Here is a 25946-nt window from a genome sequence, read left to right as displayed (position 1 = left end):
TCCAGAGATTTCTGCGAAGTGAAACTCACTGAGTTCCACCCACTTCTAGTCTGAAGATATAGCATGACATTTGACCTCTATCTTTGAATGTACAGCAAGTGCCACACAATGTAAAGCCATCTTCATTTCCCATTCACCAGCTGAACTTCAGCATGGCTGTTCTCGGGGTGCTGCAGCACCCCTGCTTCTAGATCTTAGATGCAGAAAGCAGTACTTACTGTCGTGCAACCTTAGCTGCAGCTTCACTGACATAGTTGCCACCAAGAGGTCTGAACATTTGGCGTACCGTCAGTGTCGTGCTGCTATCAGTCTTAATTCCATTACAGTCAGTGGCTCCAAGTGGCTGTGGGCAAAATGCAAATGTCATAAATGCAAGGATTTGTGACATTAGTTACCAATCCCGAAAGATGAAGAGATATGAGTAAAAAAAGACCAGAGATTAAGTGAAGCAGGTTTCAACCCTTACCCAAGGGTGCATCCGGTGAACGGACGAAATCGCATTTGACATAAAGAGTAAACTTGGATGAGATACGGAGCAGTAGCAAATATCACTCTAATGCGTTAATAATGTCAGAAGGAGCTCTGCCTCTGCCACAACTTAAAAATTAATGGAGATGCCCAGAGAAACACAGGTGTGGGATGAATCCTGCTAAGTGGTTTGGCCTCACTCAATGTGGCAGAGATGTGCCTTATCACCAGAACTGAATTCCGGAAAGATTTGGGCATGCTGAGTCGGGCAGAAGAGTGGTGAGACGCAACTGGTGTGGTGATGTTAGGATCAGTGACAATTAGAAAGACACATCAGTGCTCGTGACACATGGCCTGGGGCTGGTTTTTGTCTGAGTTTAAGGGCTTTGTGATTTATTGCTTTGGTCTGGACTAGCCCTGAAAAAATATAGGATGCAACAACGCATGCTGGAACCACGCATGCCTGAGCACTGCTTTCAGAACACCAATGCCTTTATCATGAATGCCTTAACAACGATTTTTCATTGTAAAGGCATGACTAGTAAATGCATGTGTGGAACGGCATGTATGGTTCCAGTATGCAACATCCCCACCCCTAAAACAATCCTACTCCAGCCACCTACCCCCACGCCTAAAAACAATCCTACCCCGACCCCGCACGACTGCCCCTTAAAACAATCCTACCTGACCTCCCCCACTTACCTGAATGCGTTCTCTCCGATCCTTAGTCTGTTTTCCTCTGCCTTAACCACACATGTTTGTTGTTCAGGACATGCGTGGTTAAGGCAGAGAACAACAGAGACGTTGTTCATGTAAGCGTTGGTCCGCTTTCGTGGACAATGCACCTCGTTGTTCAGGGTTCGTGGTTTAGGCTGTTTTCTGCCCTGAAACATTCTTCACACTTCTAAGCTAGAGTTCACATCGCAGGACTCTGCTTCATGTAATGGCGATTGTCTGTCTGTGAAGGCAATCTCTCCCAGTGTTACCCCCTGCTATGCGGCTGCTTAACTAGGAGGATTGAGGTCCTGCCGCCGGGAATTCTCACTTACAGCACAGGCAGCCAGCACTACAGCTTGGCCCTTCCAAGTCTCTGAGCTCATAATGACTTGAACTGCACTGCCTTGTAATTGGATGCCTGGTGCTGCATTCATCCAGTTGCCAAACAGCACAAATCATAAAGAGTTTCAGCCAGGTTTCCTAGCCCAAGCTTACAGCCTCTTCCTCTTAATATACACCCTTCAGATTTGATGCATATTTGGCTACTTGCATCGTGTTGGCCTCTTGGTGACTGTAATCTGGGCCCACTGTCTTATCCACTAGCAGAGAAGAAGCACAGAGCTGACTCCCAGACAGGCAAACATGCTCAATAAAAACTCGCAGCTGTTGACCTGCTAAATAGCTGCAGCCATTTTAGTGCAGGCTGGCCCGTCCCATACCTCTGGACCCCTAGTGCCACGGCACCCACTGCGCCACAGACAAAAACGTGATTGAAGTCTGATTTTTCAGCCTGGGAACACTAAACTGTTATGGCTTGGAAGGTTAATGTATCAGCCCTGCCAAGTACCACAAATCAGGGGTTAGACTAATGCATTTTAGTGCTGGTGTCCACATCACAGCACTAAAATTCATTAGTTACACATTTATATCTACCCGAATTGTATGTGAAACGAGGCACTACACAAAATTAAATAACAAAAGCGATTCAGGTGCTTGCTCTGTTGCCCCCAGCCCAAGGCAAATTTGAGGTCGAGCGTGCAAGCACTTTGACCTGTTGCAATCTATCTGTGGGCTTTTAACCATGCTCACTGCACACCCTTCACTGTCACTCATTCATGGGCTTGCCTCTCAGAAATCCTTTGTTATTATTGGTAAATGCTTTATGTTTGTCTTTCCTCGGGTGGTTTTGTTACTGCCTTGGACACCGACTCTGTCAGATGGATAATTGCAAGTTTTCCGATACGTTTGACTGCAAGCAAACTTCTTTTTCCTTTTTTGTCTCTCCTTCGTGCTCATGCTCATGGCGGCCATGGCGCTTTGAATTGGCTCACTTATGTCACCTGTTTTAGTTTTCATTTTCACTTTATGTGGCAAGAAAAGTCCAGTTAGGAATTTACAACGCTAATAGCTCTAACTGAAGCAAACGCGAGACTCAATGCATTGCAAATGCTTGTTTTAGTAGCGCTCACAGCTGCCGGCCTCGGGGAAATCGCTGATTCATTTTAATGGTGACTTATTGAGCTAACTGTTTGGTACAATCTATGTACAGGGTTGGAAAAAAAATCTGCTGTGGCCAGGACCGACCTCTGGACACATGCACTGGGCCCAGCGCGTGCTGAGCAGATTTTGTCTCCAGCACTATGAATTATGGGCTGCTGTCTCTAGGGCAATCTGCGGCAGCAGCCCCCAGTATAGTTTCACCAGCCATACAGGTCTCTGTTGTTGCTGGCGCAGCCCGATGCAAGTGGACTCTTCAGCTCGGGTCATACAGGACTTCACTGAACTCTACTGAGCGGACACAATTGTCCTCCAGCCCTCACGGAATTCATGTAGACAGACACAGTGACGGCCACTCTCTGTCAATGAAAGGATCTTGCTCAGTGTAGGCTGAGTGGTAGCAGGTTGTTTCAATTTCAAATTCCTGCTGCAGCCAGGCCTGTACCCCAGAGATTACTACTACTGCCAACAGGATTAGTAATTCAAGGACCTCCATGATCTCCTTGACACGTGCCGACCTCCTCAACTCTTGGGGGTCGCTGGGGGCTGTGTCAGTTATGCTCAAAGCGGACACCAAGTATCTAAAGGTGCAGGGCACAGCTCTGAAGACAGCGTGCCACGCCATGCATTCTCACCACAATTTATTCTTGTTTCCAGACCATCACAACACAGAGCAGCTGTCTGCAGTGAGTGGCTCCACAGACTAACTACAGTGACTAGCTGAAGCAGCAGGGATTATTTACCCAGCACTGTCGGTGGCTTCTTCGGTAAGTCAAAGATAATGTGGTTATTAATGTTCCTAACGGATAGCGATTTGAGTTTTGCCTAGTGCAAGCTTTGATTCACCAGAAGAATTAACATGCCTGCAAAAGAACGTGTATTCTGCAAATCACAGAATGCCATTTTATTCACATAGCTCAGTGGGGTACTGCTTTTGTCACAGAAATCCTTTTGTTACTTGCAATTCATAAATTACAATGCTGATGTATACAGTCATCTAAAAACTATCATCAAAGACATCAGCTGCGTGTAAAATGCATAGAATAGGTTATAACGTTATGTTTTTTCAACCAGTCTTTAATGATCCTAATTTTGCCAAAAGAGTTTGTTTGCATCAGTGGTGGAATGGAGGAGGTGTGCTCATCAGGAGAGACCCATATAAGAGGCTGCCCCCGTAAACACAAGAAGATCTGGGGCAGGTGGTGGGCTTACTACGGAATGAATGTAGGGACTACCTGAATAGTATTGTACGTTACTGTGATGGCTTAATGGTCTGTGATCATGTTTTTATCTTTTGCTGTTGCTGCAAAAATGAATTCAATTAATTATCAAAACAAAGGGGGTTAGTTTGAGTAAAAATGCCTTCTTATTGGTACACCAAGCCCAACCACCGTGGTACGTTTCAAATCCTGAATTTGTCCTTCTCCAGAGCAAACACTCTCAAAATACACTGCCTGCTAGTATGGATGAAATGTGATTCCTACACCTTGCAGTCATTGTTTTAGATAACATTTCCTAGAAATAATTAACCACTAATGATTCATTGTCTCTTCATAATGTGTGTGATGTAAAGTGCTCTGACAGCCTGCACTGGTATAAGCAGCACTAGAAAACTAATGACATGTGTGTGAGAGGGGCTTTGGAGAGATGAGGGTCACTGTTGGAGACTGGTAGCAAGAAAATCCATGAAAAAGGTTGTCATGGGGGAGTCAAAAAAGACTGTTTCACCTAGCAACACCTGTGCTAATGCCAGTTCTGATAAAGTGATTTAATGATGCCTGTCGCTGTGCTGTTTGACAATGATAGTTTTCTCCAGTTGATAAGGTGTTGTACTTGTCGTTGACTGCATGTACATGTGGACTTTAATAGTACATTGCATATTTTCTAATGGAAATGATAGTCTCTTACATCAAGTAAGCAATTTTTGGGTATTTAACTGAGTGTGTCTTTGCATATTTGCAAAGAGTGTTAATAAACTACTGCCTCCGTAAGACGTATTTATTGTGTAATAACATGGTTACAGAATTGCTTTCAATTACAATGAGCTTACAAAAGCTCTAGGATAGTGCCCTTCCATTTCCGCTCCTTTGCAACAGTTTCAAGATCTTCTTAGAATTTCAAATTGCTCAAATGGGTGTAATGTCTGATATTTATCTATTTCCATGGACTTCATTGCTTGATTTTGCTTGTGAGAAAGTGCCACTCTAAGTGTTACCGATTTGTTTCTTGAGTGACACTCATAAGTACTGTGAAACTATGAACATGTAACACATATGCCATCGGAAATCTTGGCAGCTATGATGTATGAATCATCTAGTTTTTATTATAATCTTTCTGAAGATAATAAATGGAACACTATCAATTTAGCTGATAACAGATATGTGGCTCATATGACTTTTTACTAGTTGGGGCCTGAAGAGAAAATGAGCGGTATGGGAGAACCTAGTGCCTTTGACCTGCACTCACTTTGGCCTTCAGCTTTTGAATATGCCCATCTTCTGAGCTTGTTGATGGATTGGCTCCTCTCATAGAGTGGAGATATTCTGCAGCAGGTGAGCAACTCAGGAGTTTATGCTTAGAAAAGTAATTTAAAGACCAGCAGGAGGTCACTTGAAAATGTGCCAAACACCTTGTACATTGTCCATGACGTGGTGATGGGAGGACTTTGGGGGCGGGGAAACTAAGGGTGACAAACAAACATATGGATGAAACAGAAAGGAAGGCAAGAGGAGCATCAAGAGGAGAAACCTTGTACATCAAACCAGGCAACTGCAGCATATAGTTGGATATACCATAATAAAAAATATATAAAAATATATTAATATACAAAAGCGAATATGCATTTTAAACAAAATGGCAAAACAAAACAAAAGCAGATTTCAATGCAAAATAAGATATTATGATGAGCAGCAAGTAAGAAACAAAATGGAGAAGAGCAGCAAAGCAATTTGTGGGGCAAATATAACTGAAATGTGTTAGAGAACTTTGAAAATAATCTAACAAAGTCGTCATGCTCATGTATCATGGTTAATTATTTCCAAATGAAGTTGAGTTGGGGGTGAGTAAGGACAGTTGCAGGAGCCTGCTAGAGTGCTGGTACGAGAGCATTTGTCGTTACATAGGGACTTAGACATAGAGATATGTCTAAGTGCAGCAAGCATTCACACCACTAAGCTATTTTACTGGATAACTGTAATTTGCCATGGTTGCAAGACCCAACAAAACAGAAATAAAATAACAAAAATTGTGAGATAGATGAATCAGAAGAGCAGCAGAATCTGGCACATCCACATCTTGCTATAACGGAAGTTATCATTGTATTAGCTGAGTTTGCAGATCTGGATACCTAATGGGTCTCACTCCCTGGAATGCATACAGTCAAGACATACACAGAGTTTTCAAGAAAGAGGTGATATGTATTTATTGCTCTCAGGAGCTTTCTCATGGAAAACTCCAGTAATTAAGTTTTGAAATGAAAATTTGTGCTGGAAACATGCATAAAGGCTGGAATTGTAAGGATTTTGTAGGAATGGCTAGCTGCGTCTTATGTGATTTTGGATCCCTGAGATTCAAATGTAATCCATATGTCAGAGAACAGTTTAGATACAATAACCTTTCAGATTTCTTTCATGATTTACAGAACTTGATGCCTCAAGGATTTTGAGAGGAAGGCTAGTTTACATACTATGGAGTTGTAGAAGTAGGACCAGGTTTTGGATGAAGAACTATAATCAAACAGATTTCGTTTGTTTAGTACTGGGTATCAATGTGGGCAGGTAACATTATTTTTGGCAATATTTCATAGTTTTAAAGAATCATATGTCCTTAACACTGCAGAGAAGGCGTGGTTGTCAAGGGTTATTTCGATTACAAAGAAGCTGAGTCTAAGTGTCTGGAAATGTTCACAATTGAGTACTTGCCAAATATAAAAATGTGACATATAATCAATTGAATTTATTAGAAAAACATGATATTGTCTAGTTATCACTTAATGAACTATATACCTAAATGTAAGTGTATTTTTAATTGATTCATACGTTTACCTTATATTGCTGTATTCAGTTCTCCCTCTTCATTTAGAAAGGTTTTTTTGCTTGTGTGCATAGCTGTGTTTGAATTATCAGCAGATGCCATATTATTATAATTTGTTCTACAGATTATCAGACATTTATCTGTATATACATATCTTCAATGGAAAAACTTGGAATTTAATCACTGCACACAAAGAAGTGTCCTTAGCTAGTCACTCCAGAATTCACTGTCACTGGAATTGAAAGTACCTAGGAATAACTGAAACACTCCAACCTATGCTGTCTGAAGGCTTGCCACATCAACCGTGAAACTGGCTGCTTAAATTCATTTGGTGGATACCATGTGATCAACCCCCTTCCACTACTTTCTCTGTCAATGTGACCCACCCTCATCAGCTTAGCCCCTCTTTCCAAATCACTGTCAAGTTCTCCAACCTTCTTTTCTGATCTGCTACAAATATAAGAACCAGAAGGGTTCCAGGTACTGAATTTATGTATCTCCTCTTTCTCAGGAGGTTTGTGCAGAAGAGTGGAACATTTGGGTTGGAAGCATTAAACAACGAGCACCATCAAACAAGAACAAAGGACTCCCAATTTGATGATGAGAAATAGATCAACATTGTGAAAGTGATTAATATGTGTTGTTCTGTCAAAAATGCAATTGCTGTTATTAAAAGAAATTAAATGAAATCATAGCAATTATACAAAAAATGAATGTCACTGTATCATAGTTTGTACCATAAATGCTTACATTTAGTCCTTCATCACATGGGTCTAAGGTGATTGTAAGCGTCTCAGCCGGGGATGGAGTAATGATGTTGCTTTGAAAAAAATCTTTTATTGCTTCTGCATCAGTCCCTGAAAAGTACAAATATATTTTTATGTTAATACTTTTTAGAGCATTAGGAGATATTTTTTTTTTTAAAAAGAGTAATGCAATTATTAAAGAGCAAACGTAATGGGGTAGCAATTGAGCTTTAAATTACAGCCTAATTGTTCGACCTCTTCAAGACTAAGGGTCTGATTTGGAGTTTGGCAGACAGGGTACTCTGTTACAAATGTGGCAGGGTAGTCTGTCTGCCAAGCTGACGATCCACCAACTCTAATTGGAGTAGGGCAGCCTATCTGATACCAATGATGCTATGCTGGCTGGCTCCACTGGTGGAAACCCTGCAAAAACAGCCTGATGGAGCTGGGATTGTCTGTTTAAGTACTTTAGACTTCCCGTCATATTTAGAGCGGAAGTTCTGATGTACTGTTTTTGTGGCTGAGTACCGTCAAGGAAACTCTAGCAGTCCCAAACTGAAAAAAAAAAAATGAAAAAGCCGCTGACACCCTGGGAGAAAATTATTGTGGGTCTCGGGGTCATTTGTTTTTCGTTTTTCTAAAATAAACTTCTGCTTTGGGAGTTTGCTTTTGAAAAACATTAAGGTTGGCTGAGAGCCTGTCTGAAATATGGTGGCCACTCACCAAACTTTCTGTGTCTTCAGAAAAGCTGGAAAGGCAGCGGCTCATCTTAAGGCAACCAGACCTCTGCTAGGCTGACAGAGATCTCTAAATATGGTGGGCGATAGTCCAGCCAGGAGGTTGAAATAATTGACTCCCCCCATCATAATGGACAGCAGAGGCCTGTCATATTCTAAACAAGGCATTAAGTGCCTTATTTAGAGTTTGGATTGCATGCCCCTCTGTCAAACATATAGCGGATAACCCGTCCAGCGTATTACATTTGCACTATAGTCAATGGAGTCCTTGTCCACTATCGTCTAAAAAAACACCCAGATATTGGAGCAAAGCCTTTCCAGGGGAGAGGGTCAGGAGTACACTTTGAAGGATTAGGACACTTTGCTGGCAGGGGCTTAGGCCCCAATGAAATGACATTCTGTGGTAATGCCTTCTGAAAAGGAAAAAACCTGAACATTCCCTACTTGTGCTTTTCAAGTGAATAGCACCACATTTTAGACATCACAAACAATGTATTCTATCTAAATGTAAGAAGCAACCACACTTGTATGCTTTTGTGACAGTTGCTATATAAGTTTTCAAAAAGTTGACTTTGTCTTCCTCACCAGGTTGATCAGCGCCGTTGCCACACTGTCCACATGTTTTGTACTGTTTATTCATTTTGAACTAAAAAAGAAAAACAAAGAACTTATTCAATAATAAATGTCACAATTGTTCACAAATATTACCTTGTACTGATTGCCTTTGAAAGTGTGAAGCTTAATATTTATGCTTTTCATTAAAACCATTTCTGCCATTTACGTAAATTCACAAGAGTAGCAAAACTAGCAAAACTGGCATCACGAATACGCTGGTCTCCTCATGACATCACAGGAGCAGTGGCGGCTACCACTCAACGAGGGACAGGCGTGAGGGGGACAGCGGGAGAATTCTTTTTAAACACTTACCTTTGGGGGAGACAGGTTCGTCTCCCCTCCGTCCTCGTCCTCTTCCTGGCTGCACACAGGCTCCCAGCCAATCACGACGCTGCTTTCACCAGCATGACAGCAGCGTCATGATTGTTCTGAGCGTCCTGCTTTGCCGCTCAGCCTGTGCATGTTCTCCACTCTGTTGTACAATACAGCCGGGTAGAGAACATGCAAAGTGCGCATGTCTTTTCGGCCAGCCCAACACGGCTGGCCAAACAGACAGTGTGCACTTTGTGCAGCAAAAGCCCTCCTCCGGCCCCCTCCTTCTACTTCATCCCCACCTCTTACTCCGAGGAAAAATAAAACAATAATAACATTGTGTTATTATCATTTTATTTTTCCTTTCCCCACCCTGCAGAGGAGGTGACATACTTTGGACTTTGAAATCATAGGATGTAACTTGGCATGTCCTTTGATCTTGAATCACGAAGATTTGATCCTATATGGTGTCACTAGGAAGAAGTCTAGTTTCCATTTTTCCATACACAAGATAAAACAATCTGCCTTCTCCGTTTACAGATCCAACCACCTTTTCCCACAATAGGCATACACACACTCAATCCCCACCTGGCAATACTATCAACCATCAACCAAGTATTTTGGTGAAAGTGGCATAGGGGGGTAACAGAAGCGAGGGAAGACAGAAAGAAGATAAGGAAGGGTACAACATGGAGTAATGATTGTTGTTTTTGCAAATATAACCAGCCAAAAGGCAAATAGAATGGGGATCCCTAGAAAGGGCACATCAAGACAGTAAAGCCATTCCAGAAGAGAGGCAAAGCAACACAAACAACTAGAAAGGCTAACTCCAGCCAGAAAGCAGCAGAAGCACAACAAGGCCAAGAAAGAAAAGGAGCATCAATCAGACAGAAAAATCCTCCAAAACAACTTGAGGTGGAGGGCGAAGGTGTTAATCTCGATGGTCAACAGTGGCGATAAAGCAGCCTTATAAAATATGTTAGTTTCGGTTTTCCTAGTGTTTAAACTTAAACAGTTGTTTGTCATCCACATTTTTCATGTACATAGGCCATAATAGTGTTGGTCCAGGAGAGCATCACTCAAAACCACCAGTTTCAGAGTATCATCTTCCTACGTTTAAAACCGCAGGTTATAGGCTGTGATGATATGAGCAATAGGGACCATATAGGTACTTAAAAATATGGGAGGAAGAGGTGACCTCCTGGGACACCACAAGCAAGACCCGTGGGTGCAAATAAAATGCAGCGCATGCGCACTCATATGGGTGTGTCCCCCTGGTAGTGAATTAATTAATTCTGCATCCTTTCTCTCTATGCCTAACCGCTGGTGGTCTAATGTATCACATCTAATAAAATAAGGTCTGCAGATAGTTGTTCACGATTCATCAGTATTGCTGTTTCAGTGTCCATACTGGGCCCAAATATCACAACAAGATATTCACAAAAAAATATTTTTGCAGGTGAAATGTTACTATGAACTCAGTAACTTTAGGGAAAAAGAAAAAGTTACTTACCTTCGTTAATGATCTTATTGGTGGATCCATTCTCTACCAGCAGATTCCTCACCTTTGAATATACCAGGCTCAAGACTGAATCAGGAAATCTTAAGCAATATCTCTTTGGTGCTGGTAGGTGGCATTAACTCTGTTTCGACATCATTGTGAAGCTGTGATGACGGCAGTGTTGCCAGGACGTTAGTTGTACCAAGACTGGTACAATAATATCAGTTCTATTCTATTTTTGCTGAACTTTGTAAATCATTCCATCACACAACTAACTAGGCATCGTTGTATAAAGTGTACTAACACTTTTCCCAGAAGAGGGGATGGTGGGAAGGTCAGTGAGAAATTTTCCGGTAGAGAGACTATCCACCAGAAAGATCTTTACCAAAGGTAAGTAATTATTCCTTATGATGGATACTTCAACCTCCAGATTCCTCACCTTTGAATAGATTTCCAAGCAATATCTCAAAGTAGGGGGATCTGGAGGGAACATTAGAATAAAAAATCCTGAAGGACAGAGCAGGCAAATACACCATCTATCCTCATTTTGGAACCCAAACAATAATGTTTGGCAAAGCTGCGGAGAGAAGATCATATAGTCGTTTTGCATGTGTCTTCTACAGGCATGTTTTTAGCTAATACTGCTGTGGAAGATTTTACTCTGGTGGACTGCCTTCCTTCAGGCAGATTGTTTTTGCTGAAGTGCAACAGATTGGTATACATAGGATAAACCATCTCGAAATCATACATTTCTTACCTGCTTTACCCCTTTCCCAACCTGTATTACCAATGAACAGCTGGTCGACTGATCTTATGTCAGTTATGTTGGTGCAGAAGATCATCGCTCTTCCAAGGTCTAATGTGGGCAGCTTTTCCTCTTCCACAGAATGATACAAAGGTAGCTAAAAAGTTGGTAGTGTGATGGATGTCTCAGATGGAATGGCGACACCACCTTTGTCAGGAACGCAGACGTAGTTTGTGGGACCAACTTACCTGGGAGGAAGGATGTGAATGGGGCAAAGACAAAGGATGTGTAGCTCATTTAAATGCTGAGTACCAGCTACCCAGAAAACTGTCTTGAGGGTTAGTAGTCTTAACTGGCAACTCTGCAGGGACTCAAATGGAGAAAAGTCAGAACTAAGTTAAGATGCCACTGTGATGTGATGAATGGTAACACCAGATAAATATTGGTATACCCTTTCAGAAACCTTGATACTGATGGAGATTTGAATAGGGAATAGGCGGACTGGTAGGTAGTGAAACACCGATAAGGCTGACAAATATTGCTTCACTGTAGCATTGATGAGCCATGGACAGTACAAACTGTAGCACATTAGAGGGGGATGCTTTAAGAGGATCTATTGAAATGTCAGTGCACTATGAAACAACTTTGTTCCATCTCCCTGAATAAACTGATTTTATAGAAGGGTGATGTGCAGACAGGATCATGTCCATGTTTCGCAATGGGTCCATCTGAGGTATGCGTGAAAGTGTGAAAAGATCTGGGTGCAGATGCCAATCGTGGAAAGATGATTTTGTCTGACATTGTTGGCAATGGTGTTCAAGGTGCCTGTCATGTGATTGGCCACCAGCCACGGAACTTGTTGATGCATCCCGGTCTAGAGCCTCAGGGTCTCTCACAAGAGAGCCTGAGACCACACTCTCACTGTTTATTTAAGTACCACATTGTGGTTGTGTGGTCAGTTAAGATCTGGACTCGACTGACCTCGAATGGAAGGGAGAAAATAAATAAGTGTAAATCTGATAGCCCTCAACTTCAGCAGATTGATGTGCAATTTCTGCTCTTCTGGGAAAAGGTCCTCTGATCACCAGGTCCTCCAGATACCCATTCCACCAAAGGTAGAGGCATCAGTTTCCACTGTGGTCACCCCTGAGAGGTGACAGAAGGACTTTCCTCAACTAAGGTTGGCTTCTGTTCCCATCTCTATTGTATCTTTAGAGGTTACAATGGATTCAGTCATTTCCCCTTTATACTAGAACCAAGACTTGCAACAGCACCACTGAAAAGCGTCCTCATGGCCCTCATGTGCCAGCATTCATGTGTGACCACGAAGATGCAGGAAGCCAACAAACTGAGCAAATGTAGGACTTTCAGGACTTGGGCCCCTGTCTGGACAATGGGCACCATATCTTGGATGTCCTGTATCCTCTGTTGCGGAGGCAAAGCTTGAAGTAAGACGTTATCCAGAGCTGCACCAATGAACAAGAGGTATTGGGAGGGCTCCAGGTGAGTTTTGGGATGACTGATTAAAAATCCCCAACTCAAACGGCAGTGAAGATTCTAAGAGGAGGTGCTGAGACACCAACTAGGACCAGCTGCTTTTGATAGTCATCCAGATACCAGCTACATAGATGGGCCACTACCACCTCATCACCATGGTGCAAACTCAAGATAATGATGTTAACTCAAAGAGAAGCCCTGTAAATTAGTAGAACCCACTACAAACCACTAATATTTCCGCAGGATAGGGATGTGGAAGTACATGTCTTGCAGATCTATTGACACCATCCAGTCTTCGAAGTTCAATGGCATTAGAATCTCAGTTAGTGACAGCATCCTGAATTTGGCCTTTCATAGAAACCAGTTCAAGAACCTCATGTTGAGGTTGGACAAATACTGCCATCCATCTTGGGAACAAGGAAGTACAGAGAGGAGCACTACCATCCCAATTCTTGCTCTGGTGCAAGGCATACTGCCCTTTTCTGCTCTTATCTGCAGCATGACTGCCACTTCTTCCTTCAGAATCCACTGATATTCTTTCTGATTGGGGAAGTAAGAGGGGCAACAGGGAGGAAGTCGGCCAAAGGGTAGAATATACACCTACGATCAGAAGGACCCAGTAGTTAGAAGTAAAGTACTTTGAGGCCTGTAGAAAAAGGGACACTTATGCTCCCACTGACATGATGTGCTCCTTCACAGTCTAACTACTATAGCCTCCATGGTGGTGCTGGGGAAGAAGAAGAGGAAGAATTCGATCAGAGTTATTTTTTAGCACATCCTTTCACTTGCCCTCTGTACTGTGTTGATGACAGGACATTGCATTTGTCATTGCTTTATAAAATCTCTGGCAAATGGATGTGGCTTTCAAAATCAAGAAAAAGATCCAGGGGGAGACTGTAGTCCTAAAAATCTAGCTGTGGCCCTGCCTTCCTCATAAAGTTCTAGAGCAGCATCTGCTTTTAGGGCAAATAGATGGTCCCCATCCTAGTGCAAGTCCCATGATGGTGCCTTGAACACCTGTGGCAAACCCAGTAGATCAGAGCCAGGCATGTATTTGCAGGTGACAGATGAACTCATGGCCCTAGCTTAGCTAAAAAATCAACAGTGTTAAGGCTAGCTTGTATAAAATGTTTTGATGGATCTTGCCCATTTTTCACCACTTCCAGAAAATGCCCTTTCAAGTGGTCAAGTAGAATGGGGGCAACTAAGAAGGCATTATCCCAGACAGCATGTGTATACCGACTCAGCAGGCATACAGCATTTAGGGCCAAATGTACTAAGCTATTTTGAGGTCACAAACGGCGCAATTTGCCTTTTGTGACTGCAAAATGGCTTTGTTGCATGTACCATCCCTAATTTGCGAGTTGGTATCCTGTTCCCGAATCACAAAATAGGGATTGTGACTCGCTATTAGGACGGGGAGTACAAAGGGCGTCCTATCCTAATTGCAATTTGCAGGCAAATGTATGTTTGTTTAGCAACAGGGAGTGTGCAAAACAATCACAATTACCACCAACTTCAAGCTGGTGGTAACCCATTCGCAAATGTGGAGGGGTCCCTAAGGTACCCCTTCCCCTTTGCGAATGGGGGTGCCAACATTTTTTAAGAGCAGGCTGTGATCCCAGGGACCACTGTCTACTCTTAAAAAATAAAAAGGAAATTTTGTAGTTTTCTTTTTGTAATGTTGCCTGTTTTCCTTTAAGGAAAACGGGCTTCATTACAAAAAAATCCTTAATTAAAGAGTAATCACAGACATGGTGGTCTGCTGACGCCAGCAGGCCACTATCCGTGTGATTGCACCCATTCACTGTGGGTGACAAATTGCGACCTGCCTCATGAGTATTGATGAGGCAGGTCCATTTTGGACCCACTGCAAATCGCTAACAGTGTTAAACACACTGTGGTACATCGCATTTTGTGATTTCCTAATAGCGAATTGCTAAAATTTGCTATTAGGAAATTGCAAATCTACAATTTCATACATCTGGCCCTTGAGATCTGAGAGCAAGACTTTCTGTCAAAAAGGATTCACTACCAATAGTCTCCAGTTTTTTCAGAATTGAGAGGTTATATCAGGAAAGCACATACATTTAATTTTTAGTTTGAGTAAGTCTGGACCATCAAGATTCTGGGGTTAAGTATGTAGATATGAAAACAGGATCCCAAGGTGATGGTCCGCACTGGCGAGCAAGCATTCTGTGAACTGCTGGGCAAGTTGAAGGTTTTGATCATGGTTCCATTACTGTCTCCATCAATGCTCCATTACCTAAACAGAAAATGTGGGATACTAATGATGATATATTTTTTTAAACAATGTTTGAGGAGGACATTTGTTAAGGTATTTGGATGGTAATCGACTGTAGGTAGTTTTAATTTAAGGACCTCTGCAGTCTCTCAAAACAAAATGAAAGTAAGTGTTCTCTCGTGGAAGAGGACCTGGAGACGGATGCCCATCAATGTCTGGGAAGGTATCTAGTCCACTTGGCTCCTGTAGAGCTAGTGTGTCAGAGTAAAGATTGTCAGCATCATCTCCTTGCTGATCATCGGAATCTATATCCACCTGGAAGGGTTGCCACTAATGTTCTTTAGATAGCATTTGTCTTACAATGAGTGAAAAATGTCTCTACTGAATCTGTACCTTTTATCACCTATCAAGGTCTCTGAAGTAGGTTGAGGCATCGGTCAACACCTATAATGGCATTATATGCAGTGTCGGATCTGAATACACCTGGGGCCATTTGTGGTGCCGTAGTTGATGTAGGCATGAGTCTGGGTGCCGATCTATGAATGGCTGGAGCTGGTGACATAGGTCTAAGAAGAACTCTGAACCTTGGTGGTGCTGGGAAAAACAGTATGGTGCCAACTGTAGGGGTGGTACAAGGCTAAAAGGCCCACTGATATGTCCCACGGGGCCAAAAGGTGAGCAGAGGGGAGGACCACTCACCTGAAAATATCCATTATGGCTCAAATACAGCCAGCTGGATGCGATCGAGGTGCCAGGTACTCTGGGTACGTGGGCAACAATGCCGGCTGTGGCAGAGGGAGAGTATGATGATGTGGACGGGATGGCACCAGTTCCAGGATTCCCTGAGACATTACCAATGAAATCTCTACCAAATCCTGCTGAGAGGTAGGTGGATCCAGAGGAGACTTACTTGTACTTTTGGGTAGGCAAGAAGAACTACCAGAACGTTTCTTCTTGAAATGGGGTTGCTTTTTCCTCCTGTGAGAACTCCCCTTGTCAAGTCTGCTGATCTCCAACTGCTGGCTGATAGAGCAGAGGTGCTGGATCTCAGCCCAGAGACCCCCACAATCGAACCTTCTGCCCACACTCTTCTGGCCCACTGTCTTCTCTGTTGCAGTATTGTCCGTGTCTTATTTGCATTTTGTATATGTGTTTCTCTGGTCTTTTGCCTATAATCTGTATTTGATTTTGTTTTTCTTTTTTTTGTTTTAGTTGCATCTATAATCTGTGTTTGTCCTTTGTTCCTTGTCTTTTGTCTTAGTTCCATCTATAATCTGTAGTTGTACTTTATTCCTCATTTTTTGTATTTTGCATGTCACTGTATTGTATGTGCCAGTTTTCAGCGAATCCACCTTTTCCCGCTCCCCCCTCCCACCTCCCTGCTAGTCCCTCCCCCCACCTAGAACTACGTATGGAGGCTGCTTGACAGCTCCAGAAGTAGCCCTTGACCTCCCTGTTCAGGTTCACATCTCTCCAGCTGCTGGCTGATAGAACAGAGGTACTGCATCTCAACTTCAGCCCAGAGACTCCCGTAATCGAACCCGGTGCCTGCTCTCTTCTGGCCCCCTGTCTCCTCTGTTGCAGTATTGTCCGTGTCTTATTTACATCTTTTATCTTCATTTCTCTGGTCTGGATGGCTAAGCAGCCTTTGTTTCATGTACTACGGTGCCCTAAAGGAATCGTTAGTTGATTTGTTTTGTTTATGTGCAAGACTTGTATATAATTAGATGTTTTTGTGTCTTTGGTATGTTATACATTTTGTGTATTAGTTCTTTAGGTGAACAGGTAATTTGGTGACACTATGATTGAATTGATTTAATTGTAATAAAGAAATTAAGTTTCAGTGAAAAATTGAGGTTTTCGCTTAGATATTTGGTTATATATTTATCCCTGTTGGATATTTTGATTTTTGTATGGTTATTGTCCCTGATCCAGTGGGGTAATAGGGACTCCCCCTCCGTTTGCCCTTTATTCATAAACTAGTATTCATCATCGACAACAAACTAAGCATGAAGAACCAGGTCAACGCAGTTTCCTCCGGCTGCTTTAGCAGCTTTTGCCTCCCACGTAAGATTTTCAAGTGGCTCCCCACTGACACCAGATAAACTATCACTCAAGCCCTTGTCACCAGCTGCCTGGACTACAGTATGCTCTTTACGCCAGACTAATAATAAAACTCACAAAAAAACTTCAAATTATTCCTAATGCAGTATTAAGGCTCATATCCGACCTCCCAAGACGGATGCCCATATCCCTTAGCAACAAACACTGGATCCCCGTACAGAAGCGATGCCAATTCAAGATGCTGACTCTCTCCAACAAAGCCCTACACAACTACGGACTTGTCTGCCTCAACCATCGCATGAACTTTCACCACCCCACCAAACACATTTGATCCACCTCCCTCTTCCTCCCTCGCACTCCCCGCATCCACAGGAGCAACCATGGAGGGCGCACCTTCTCCTACCTGGCAGCAAAAGACTGGATCACTCTACCCTTCCACCTGAGGTCCTCCCCCTCCATTCTGGATTTCAGAAGACAGCTCTTCAACTGAGTGCCCTGGCTGGACTCCATGCAGCCAATTTGGTGCCTGGATACCCTCATGGGTGATAAGGGTGCTCTACAAATCCATTGATTGATTGTAGTAGGCAATGGTCTTGTTGGGGCCTTGGTCTCAATTGAATCCCCGACCTCAACCACAATCAACGATGGCTCTTATGGCCCTCTTCGGAGCAAGCGATAAAAGGTTTTGTCATATTTTTTTTGAAGGCCTTAAAGTGCATCACTCTACAGAGGTCACACAATGATGTGTCATGCCTCGAACTGGGACACCACAGACATTTGTTGTGTAGGTCCGTAATGGACATATGTCCTTCAAAATGTTGATAAGACTTAAAGCCTGAGCAGTTCAGGGGTGACATGTCCATACTGCATCATAAATGAGAAAATCACCTCACAGTCACCTCGTAAGGTGAGAGCAAAGCTCTCGTGCCAGTGCTGGTGCTATATAGCTCCGCTGATTATGGTTTCATGTCTGACATCGAGATGGAGTCAAGACCATCAAGCTATTGCAGGCAAATGAGTAATCTTAAGGTAGAAGTCTCCATCAGAAAGGTAAAGTAGATGATTGGCTATAATTGTAAATAGAATTGCCATTCAGACCTGATTTCTTTTCATTTCTGATGGACAGCAGCCTTTTAGGGGGATAGCATTAACTAAACATAAAATGTGGGATGCTAATGATGATATATTCTCTTTAACCAATGCAGCTTATAAAAACAACTGTTTTTTTGCTAATGGTGATAACTTAGCAACAGCTGAGTCTATCTCTCATTTGTGATTTGTGTAACAGAGGCTCAGTTTTTTGGAAAACTAAATAGGGGATTAGCAATGAATTTGTCTCTCAAAACTAACATTTTCTGATGGAAATATGAACCATGTTGATACAGAATTCTTTTAAAGATTGATTGGCTCCAGTAATAAAAACATGTAAACTGTTGCGCGATGTAAGTGAATTCATTCTTGAGTTGTATTAAGGGTAGGCCTGGGCAGAGTAAACGGAGTCCAGCTCCGTGGAATTCTGTGGAGTTAAAAAAAAACTCTGCAGAAGCAGAGTTCCATGACCCACGGAGTCACCCTGAATTTGCCCATCTCGGAAGTGCTAAGCAAGGTCGGGCTTGGTCAGCCAGCCCCGACCTTGCTTAGCGCTTCTGAGATTGGGTGCATTCAGGAGGGCCGTAGGCAGGTAAAGCTGTAGTTACAGGCCTCTTGTGCATCAGCCTGCTCTGTGTGCAGTGCACACAGGACAGACCAGTGCACAAGAGGCCTGAAATGGCAGTTTTCAGTCCTTTCAGTCCTTTCAGTCCTTGTTTGTACACCAGTGTGCACAAACAAGGACAACAAAAGAAAGAGACATGGACTTGCCTGGGTCTTTCGGGGGTCCTCCTCTCCTTGTCGTCCAACGGCAACGAGTCTCCTCTTCTTCAGCGGCTGCCTCCTGTCCTCTGGTGTGCACTGCAGCCCAATTATGGGCTGCACAACACAAGCGCAGACTGTCTGCGCTTGCGCTGTGCAGCCCATAGTGGATGAGCAAAACAAGAGAAAGTCCCCAGAGGAAAAGAAAATCAATCAACACACCCTTTCAGTTCAGAATTAGGAGGGCCCTCTCTCAATTTTTTGGCAGTCCATAGAGGACTGCAGCACGCAATGGGTGAGCTCCACTCCACTGGCGGGGCTAGCGGAGTTTCAGAGCAGAGCTCCCTGCACAGGCCTAATTATGGGCAGTATTAATGAAAATTTCATAATGTTGACCCTGAGCTACCAAAACTGTTAGTTTATCAAGCCTAAGGTTAGTTTTACAAGCATGCTCATCTAAACTTAGTTTGACTTTAAACATTTTCTTTCCTGAGACCATGCTTTTTACTTTCATAAAAATGAGGAATTTAAGGTCTGCCTTTCGCATATATTATTTCATTCCTTGTAAAAATGAGTAAACAAAGTTTAGTTTACATTTATTATTAAACTTATGCAATATATTTGAAGTGCTAGAAGCAATACCGAACTGGATGCTAGGACTAAAATATATATGATTCAATTTTGAAACTTTAAGAGATTTATAATTTCTTGTCATAGTGTTTATTCGCTCTGGAAATGCAACTTCACTTTGTTGGATAATATAATCTCAATTTGATATTAATAGGGGGTGTTCTGGCTATGACAAATGGGGAAACTGACTGATTGATGGACTGTAGAATAAAATTCAAGTTGTGTGAAGATGGTTCTCTTTCTCTTCACTTTTGTGTGTTCCACTTACACAACGGCACAAAACACACAGGCACACACAAGCACACACAGGCACAGGTCAGGAGTACCGATTTCAAGTGTACCCAAAATGCTGCACAGAGGAGCTTGGCTGAGAACAATTATCACATTAGCTGATTGATAATGAAAAAATAGCAGATGTATTCTGATCTTGGGTGGCTATTTCTGGTGGGTTGGGTGCACCTACTGGCAAGGATCTACAGCCAAAACCCTGCTGTACATGGCACAGTGCCATTCGCAGCAGGGTAGGGTATATTTTCACAGAAGTATATGATAAAAAGGTGAAAGTGAAGTTATAGGTCTCTTTAGCTGAAACACCATAAGAGGATACTGTGAATGTAGAATTATTTAGTGGTTTAAGTACGTGCACTTATTTAATTATGTTGTGCTGTTAGGTGTTGTTACTAATTGGTATAACTGTTACAAAGTCATAAGCATTACGTTTAGTGTGCGAGTTATGATTACATCAGCCTTACGAGTACCTGGTGGTCAAGTGCAGTAGTTGTGCACTGAATCCTTTTTTTCCATTTATTTTTTACAAGATTTGAGAATTGTATCTTAGATTTGCGAGTCCTGAAGCCTAGGTTGGTCAGTGAGAGTCTAGGATTCGTGACTCCAGTGATAATTTTTTTATATATAATTATGTTATTCCCTGTTGTCCTTTAGGATCCCTCATAGGGGTCTGGAAGGTTCGCGCTTCTCCCTTATGCCCCTTTTCTTGTTCTTTTTTCAGCCCTGTAGTGGCAAGGCTGATGGGACACTCTCTGTGTTCATTTTTGCTTTAATTTCACTTTATTTTGTTTCTGTCATTTTTTAATTTCCATTACTTTTAAACCTATAGTTAATATTGTATATGTTTACAAAAGAAATAAATAAAACGAACAAATAAATAAATAATCACAAGCTTGCTGGGGCCAAACCATTGCTTTGCCAATGCTTGTTCACATTGATATCAGTATGAACAAGCAACGAACCTCTGTGGAGTTACCATTACTTTACTTCTCTGTCAAACATGCTCACAAGTGTTCCAACGCTACTCCATTTCAAACAGCGTCATAGGTCAGCCGTTAATATGAAAAGTGCTTACATGAAATGCAGCTTCACTCATAGTGATGGATGCAATCCCTCTGCGGCTAATTATTGTCCTGTACATTCCACATTGCTGTACTCGGTATACCTTGTTAAAATGTGGCAAGGCAATCCTGCAGAAAAGAACAAATTCAAGAATAAGCTTCGACAGAGCACATTACAGGTATCATTTACTTTTGAACGTATTCATGTTGTCCAAGTCAGGTATTTTCATAATGACACAGCTTTCCTACTAAGTACTACCGACAAAACTTTTACAATGCAAGACGCACTCATTAGTACATTATTGCTAAGGTAAAATTATTCACACCTTTAGTACTGTCTAAGTACTGTAAAATCTACTACTGCACATAACTGACAACTATTTCCTTTCCCTTGAGTTAACATCATAGCAGCATATCCGGAAAGATAAATACCTCTTTTTATAACTAGGACTATTACACTTAAAGTCCCAGCGTGAAGTCCCAAAACAAGAAGTAGAATAAAGTAGACTTTTCTTTTAAGGTCCTTTGGGGCAGATCGTGGGAATATGCACCTGATTCATCGCAACAGCACTGCCCAGAATGCCACATAACAGTCATACTAAAGATGGGTGAGTTTTAAGGCTCAAGCCAGATATCCTAATCTGCCCTAGCCCGAGTTTTGTGTGCGCTCTTGAGCAAAAATGAGCAATGATTTTATGTACCTTCTGCCCAGCCCCTGTCCCCTCATGTCATTTAAACCCCGACTCTCCTCTCTCAGAAACAGAAGAAGGAAGTGCTGTCCAGGCTACACCTCTAGCCTCCTGCCATTGTTTATTACACCCTGGAAGGCCGGGCTAATAGTGAAGACTCCACAGAGTGTTCAGGGAAGGATGTAATGCTGCTGATTTCTCAGATAGTCAGTTGGGTAGTCGGACAGTTTGAAAAATCATCAGCATTAATTCCCACTCTAAGACCCATATTTATACTTTTTTAGCGCTGCATTTGCGTCATTTTTTGACGTAAAAGCGACGCAAACTTACAAAATGCAATTGTATTTTGTAAGTTTGCGACGATTTTGTGTCAAAAAGCAGCGCAAATACGGCACAAAAAATTTATAAATATGGGCCTAAGTGCTTTTACACCACTCATAGGCCCTCATTACCACCTTGGCGGTCGGACGAGGCCGACCGCCAAGTTTGTACCGCCAGACAGCCGCCAATGCTGGTGGAAACCCGACGGCCGCATTTGGACATCCCCGCTGGGACGGTGGTCGGAAACAGAGTGCTAAGTGCATGGGCAGTGCAGGGGCCCCCAGGTCTCTACCACCATGGACAGGCTGGCGGGAAGGGGAGTCAAAATCTCCAGGGCAGCACTACCCTGGCGGATTCAAACCACCGGGACAACCATGGCGGAAAACCGCCGGTCCCGGCGGTGTGACCGCGGCGCTACTGCCGTGGTCAAAATATGGTGAATTTTACCACCAACTTTGACCGCCAGGGTTGTAATGAGGGCCATAGTGTCTTCACATTCAGACCATCAGAACCACAGTGCCTCTGATCCCCATCCCTGAGGCAATCAAAAATGCAATAAGTCTGCAGTTATATGTGTGAGCTCTGAGCGAAAGTCTGTGTGCAGCCGACCTCCGCACTTCACATGTTTAATCACATGGGAAGCCTGTAGCTCTGGGGATCTCGAAGACCGTGGTTTTGCTAAGTGTAACTGCCTTTCCTGGGATGTTTATGAGACTGAGCTACTCCTTAAATTGTTCTCTTTGTTAAATCAAAGGTAGTTGGTGATATCAACTTTAAAATTAAGCCCCCTGCTTTCGATTAAATTAGTTTTATGCTTTTTTCTAGAAATAACTATTGCATTAGCTTGTTTTAATGTTTGATGCCACGTATATTTACCTCAAAGAATTAAACAAAAGAACTCTATTGTGGTGTTCAGCGAGAGAAAGAAGAGGATACATAGCCAGAGCCTGAATAATGTAGGCTGAAATGCTGGGGTAAATATCAACTTAACGGCTCCATCAAACTTTGTAAAATTACTTGAATTGATTAGGTCTTATTTTCCTCGATCATCAACATTTAACAACAACTTGAAACATTTCAGTTCAGGAGGTGCACTGTTCATAAAATCTCCCTGATTTATGGTTGAATGCACTAAAACCACGCCCATTCAATAATAACAATACATGCCATGCTTAGGGGGCACAAAGCAACCCACCTGCTCCTTTGATCACTAATCGCAACAATGTTAGAGCGACATAGGGGGAGGGGGTTCGTGAATATTTCCTAGTCCGTGTTTAGAAAACTATCATTTCTAATAAATGCCACTCAGTGAATGGATATAATCTAAAGTACTAAAGTACAAAGGTTTTAAGTGTTAAAGGAATTACTTTTTTTTTTTAATTTTGAAGAGTTGTTATATTTTTGCATGAAGCTTGTGCTAGAGCACAAGTCAAGCCATCAAAATATACTGACTGCTCATCTTGTGCTCTTGCTCCTAGGACCAAGCCGGGTCCTTGTTTCAGCACTATATCACAGCCCTTATGTTATTTGCTGGCTTGCTCTCCACTAATGCAAACAGAGCTAAGTTAATGAATAATGTAAAACAAGCTGGACAGGGTGTTTAGTCATAATTGGTTCACAGGCCATTTTAGCACTTCACGCCAGAGGTGAGATCATCTAATGTACTGTGTGACAATCAATAACCAAGGATACCTTAAGATCTTACACTCATTCATTCACATAAAAGATCAAAAATGATACCACATAAATATCAGTCAGCTGCTGAATCGCAAAGGGCACACCCTAGATAGTAAATATGTTGCATCATTAAGTTATTTAATATTTTTCTATAGTGCTGCTGCATCAAAATGCAAAGTATGAGGAACTGAACATTTATGGCAAATAACCTTAAAATGTCATTAAATTAACTTGGTTGCGGTTGGGTGGGATTGAGCTGTTTGTGACTGGTTCACATGAAGTTAGAAGAGATGCACTTTAAGGAAAGAGTGGGAACTTTATTGAGAAATTATAAAAATGTGTTACTTCACTAATGAAGGAGTGACTCAAGCACTGATGGCATTTATGATAGAAAGCCACTTTTAAATTCAATTCTGGGCTTCATTGGGAGCAGGGTAGGTCCTTCGGAATAGGAAATATGTGACGGAATTTTTATTTCTCCAATACAAGCTGGATGGCAGCACATAATGGAACTTTTATGGCCAAAGCAATGAATGGGACACCTGCCAAAACATAATTACCTCAATTGAGCTACCAGAGCTTGGGCAGCAGCCAAAACATGTTTTTGTCAATGACTGATGCAAGAAAGTGGTAGTTTAGCCTATCTTCTTAATGTGTGCATAGGGTGTTCAAGGGATTTCACTGAGGAAGACAACGAGAATCCATTGCGATTTAATTCCGTCAGTAAAACAAAATCGAAATTGTTTTTTCATTTGATCAATTTTTATGGGTTTAATATGCAAGAGTACTTAGACCTCGAATATTGTAATTTATTGAGATATCATATCAAAGTAAAGCTGTCTTTAAAGAAGACATTCATTTGAGTTTCTCGCCATCAGCATAGTGGTGTAAAATGACTCGAGGATACACTAGTGTATTACTGGGAATTTGAGGTATAAGTCTAACAATGTTGGACCGAAAATTATGCTTGGCCTGAGGTTATACTAAATTGGTGAGCTCCTCAAGATATGTTTGCCAATCTTCACAAGTTGGTCCCTTGTGGGAGGAAAGATGAAAACTACTTTAAGACTTGATCACAAAAGCCCATTTTTTACACTACCATGTTATCAAGTATGTGGTGGTCAAAGGTGTCAAAAGCTGACAGAAGTTATAGGAGCAACTGTAGACATACTCTGTCCTTCGTAAGATACTAAGTGGCAGATTTGACCCACCTTAGAGTAGCCTTAGAGTCATTTTTGTGACACTAAGGCAGCAGTAAGGTGGCCTGTTCCGTCTGCCATATTTACAAAGTGGTGCAATGCATACATTGGGCCACTTTGTAACACTTTGCGTCACATTATGCATGCACCATGCATAATGTATGCAAAAGGGGCATTCCGACATAAAGAGGCACGCAAAAAAGGCACAATGAAATCTACAAGATTTCATGACACAATTGTTTGCATAATTTTTAATGCCTGCTGAAAGCAGATGTTAAAAGGACACACTCGTAAGCAATGGGCCTTCTAGCACTTTGTTTTACTAGTGTCAAATTATTGTTCCTAATATCACCATGGTGCGCCGTATCATAAATACGGGGGCACACAAAGTGGCATTGGGAGGGTGCAGGGTGGCACAAGATAAGTAGCGCAGCATTGGATGCAGCACCACTTTTCTTAAATCCGGCCCTAAATTTGTCATCAAGCATCACTATGATGGCTGTCTTCATTCTGTAACCTGTATGACAATCAGAGAGCAGGTGATATTTATTGATGTAATTGCTTAGTTGCACAGAGAACGTCGCCCAATTTACTGAGATATATTTAGTTGTAAGATAACAAACAAGTTTACATTTTGTACATCTGCCCAAATTCCACAAAGGTTCATAGAATAGGTCCACTTTATTTCCTGGAGTTAGAATTGGACAAAACGTGGAAATAGGTTTGAAATGACTGTATTCATGAGTGTTAGTTGAAATTCCCATAGTTTCCAATATTTGACTTGATGTAATTTCCTCATTTTCCAAGTTATTCATTAACTCATAACAGACTTTTATATCTTCTATTTGATCAATTATTAGACCTTCCTCATTCTGGACATTTTCTATGTCTCTGAACCTTTGTTGATGTTTGCAAAAATGCTTGGCTAGTTTGATTTTTCTAACAAATTTATAAGTGTCTATTTTAGTTTCAACCTTGTCCATATGGTGTGATACATTGGGAGCACAATCTGCCCTTTGAAGAAAAGGATCTTGGAACATACCAGAGCCATTAC

The 25946-nt window shown here is 42.1% G+C and overlaps 1 protein-coding gene across 50 annotated transcripts in view; it reads right to left on the bottom strand.

The window, feature by feature from the left end:
- LOC138288307 (mucin-19) overlaps positions 1–25946 on the bottom strand; it is a 1675551-nt gene that overhangs the window by 1322874 nt on the left and 326731 nt on the right. For all 50 annotated transcript variants that reach the window (XM_069229764.1, XM_069229784.1, XM_069229763.1 and 47 more), the window contains 3 exons: positions 21021–21135; positions 8783–8843; positions 7465–7571 (listed from right to left, as the gene is read on the bottom strand). In XM_069229764.1, coding sequence (XP_069085865.1) covers positions 7465–7571; positions 8783–8843; positions 21021–21135 — 283 coding nt within the window. The remainder of the gene's footprint in view (positions 1–7464; positions 7572–8782; positions 8844–21020; positions 21136–25946) is intronic.

This window comes from Pleurodeles waltl, chromosome 4_1, assembly GCF_031143425.1.
Source record: "Pleurodeles waltl isolate 20211129_DDA chromosome 4_1, aPleWal1.hap1.20221129, whole genome shotgun sequence".
NCBI lineage: Eukaryota > Metazoa > Chordata > Amphibia > Caudata > Salamandridae > Pleurodeles > Pleurodeles waltl.
The sequence above is the reverse complement of the archived record's forward strand: the minus strand, read 5'-3'. Positions and strand labels throughout refer to the sequence as shown.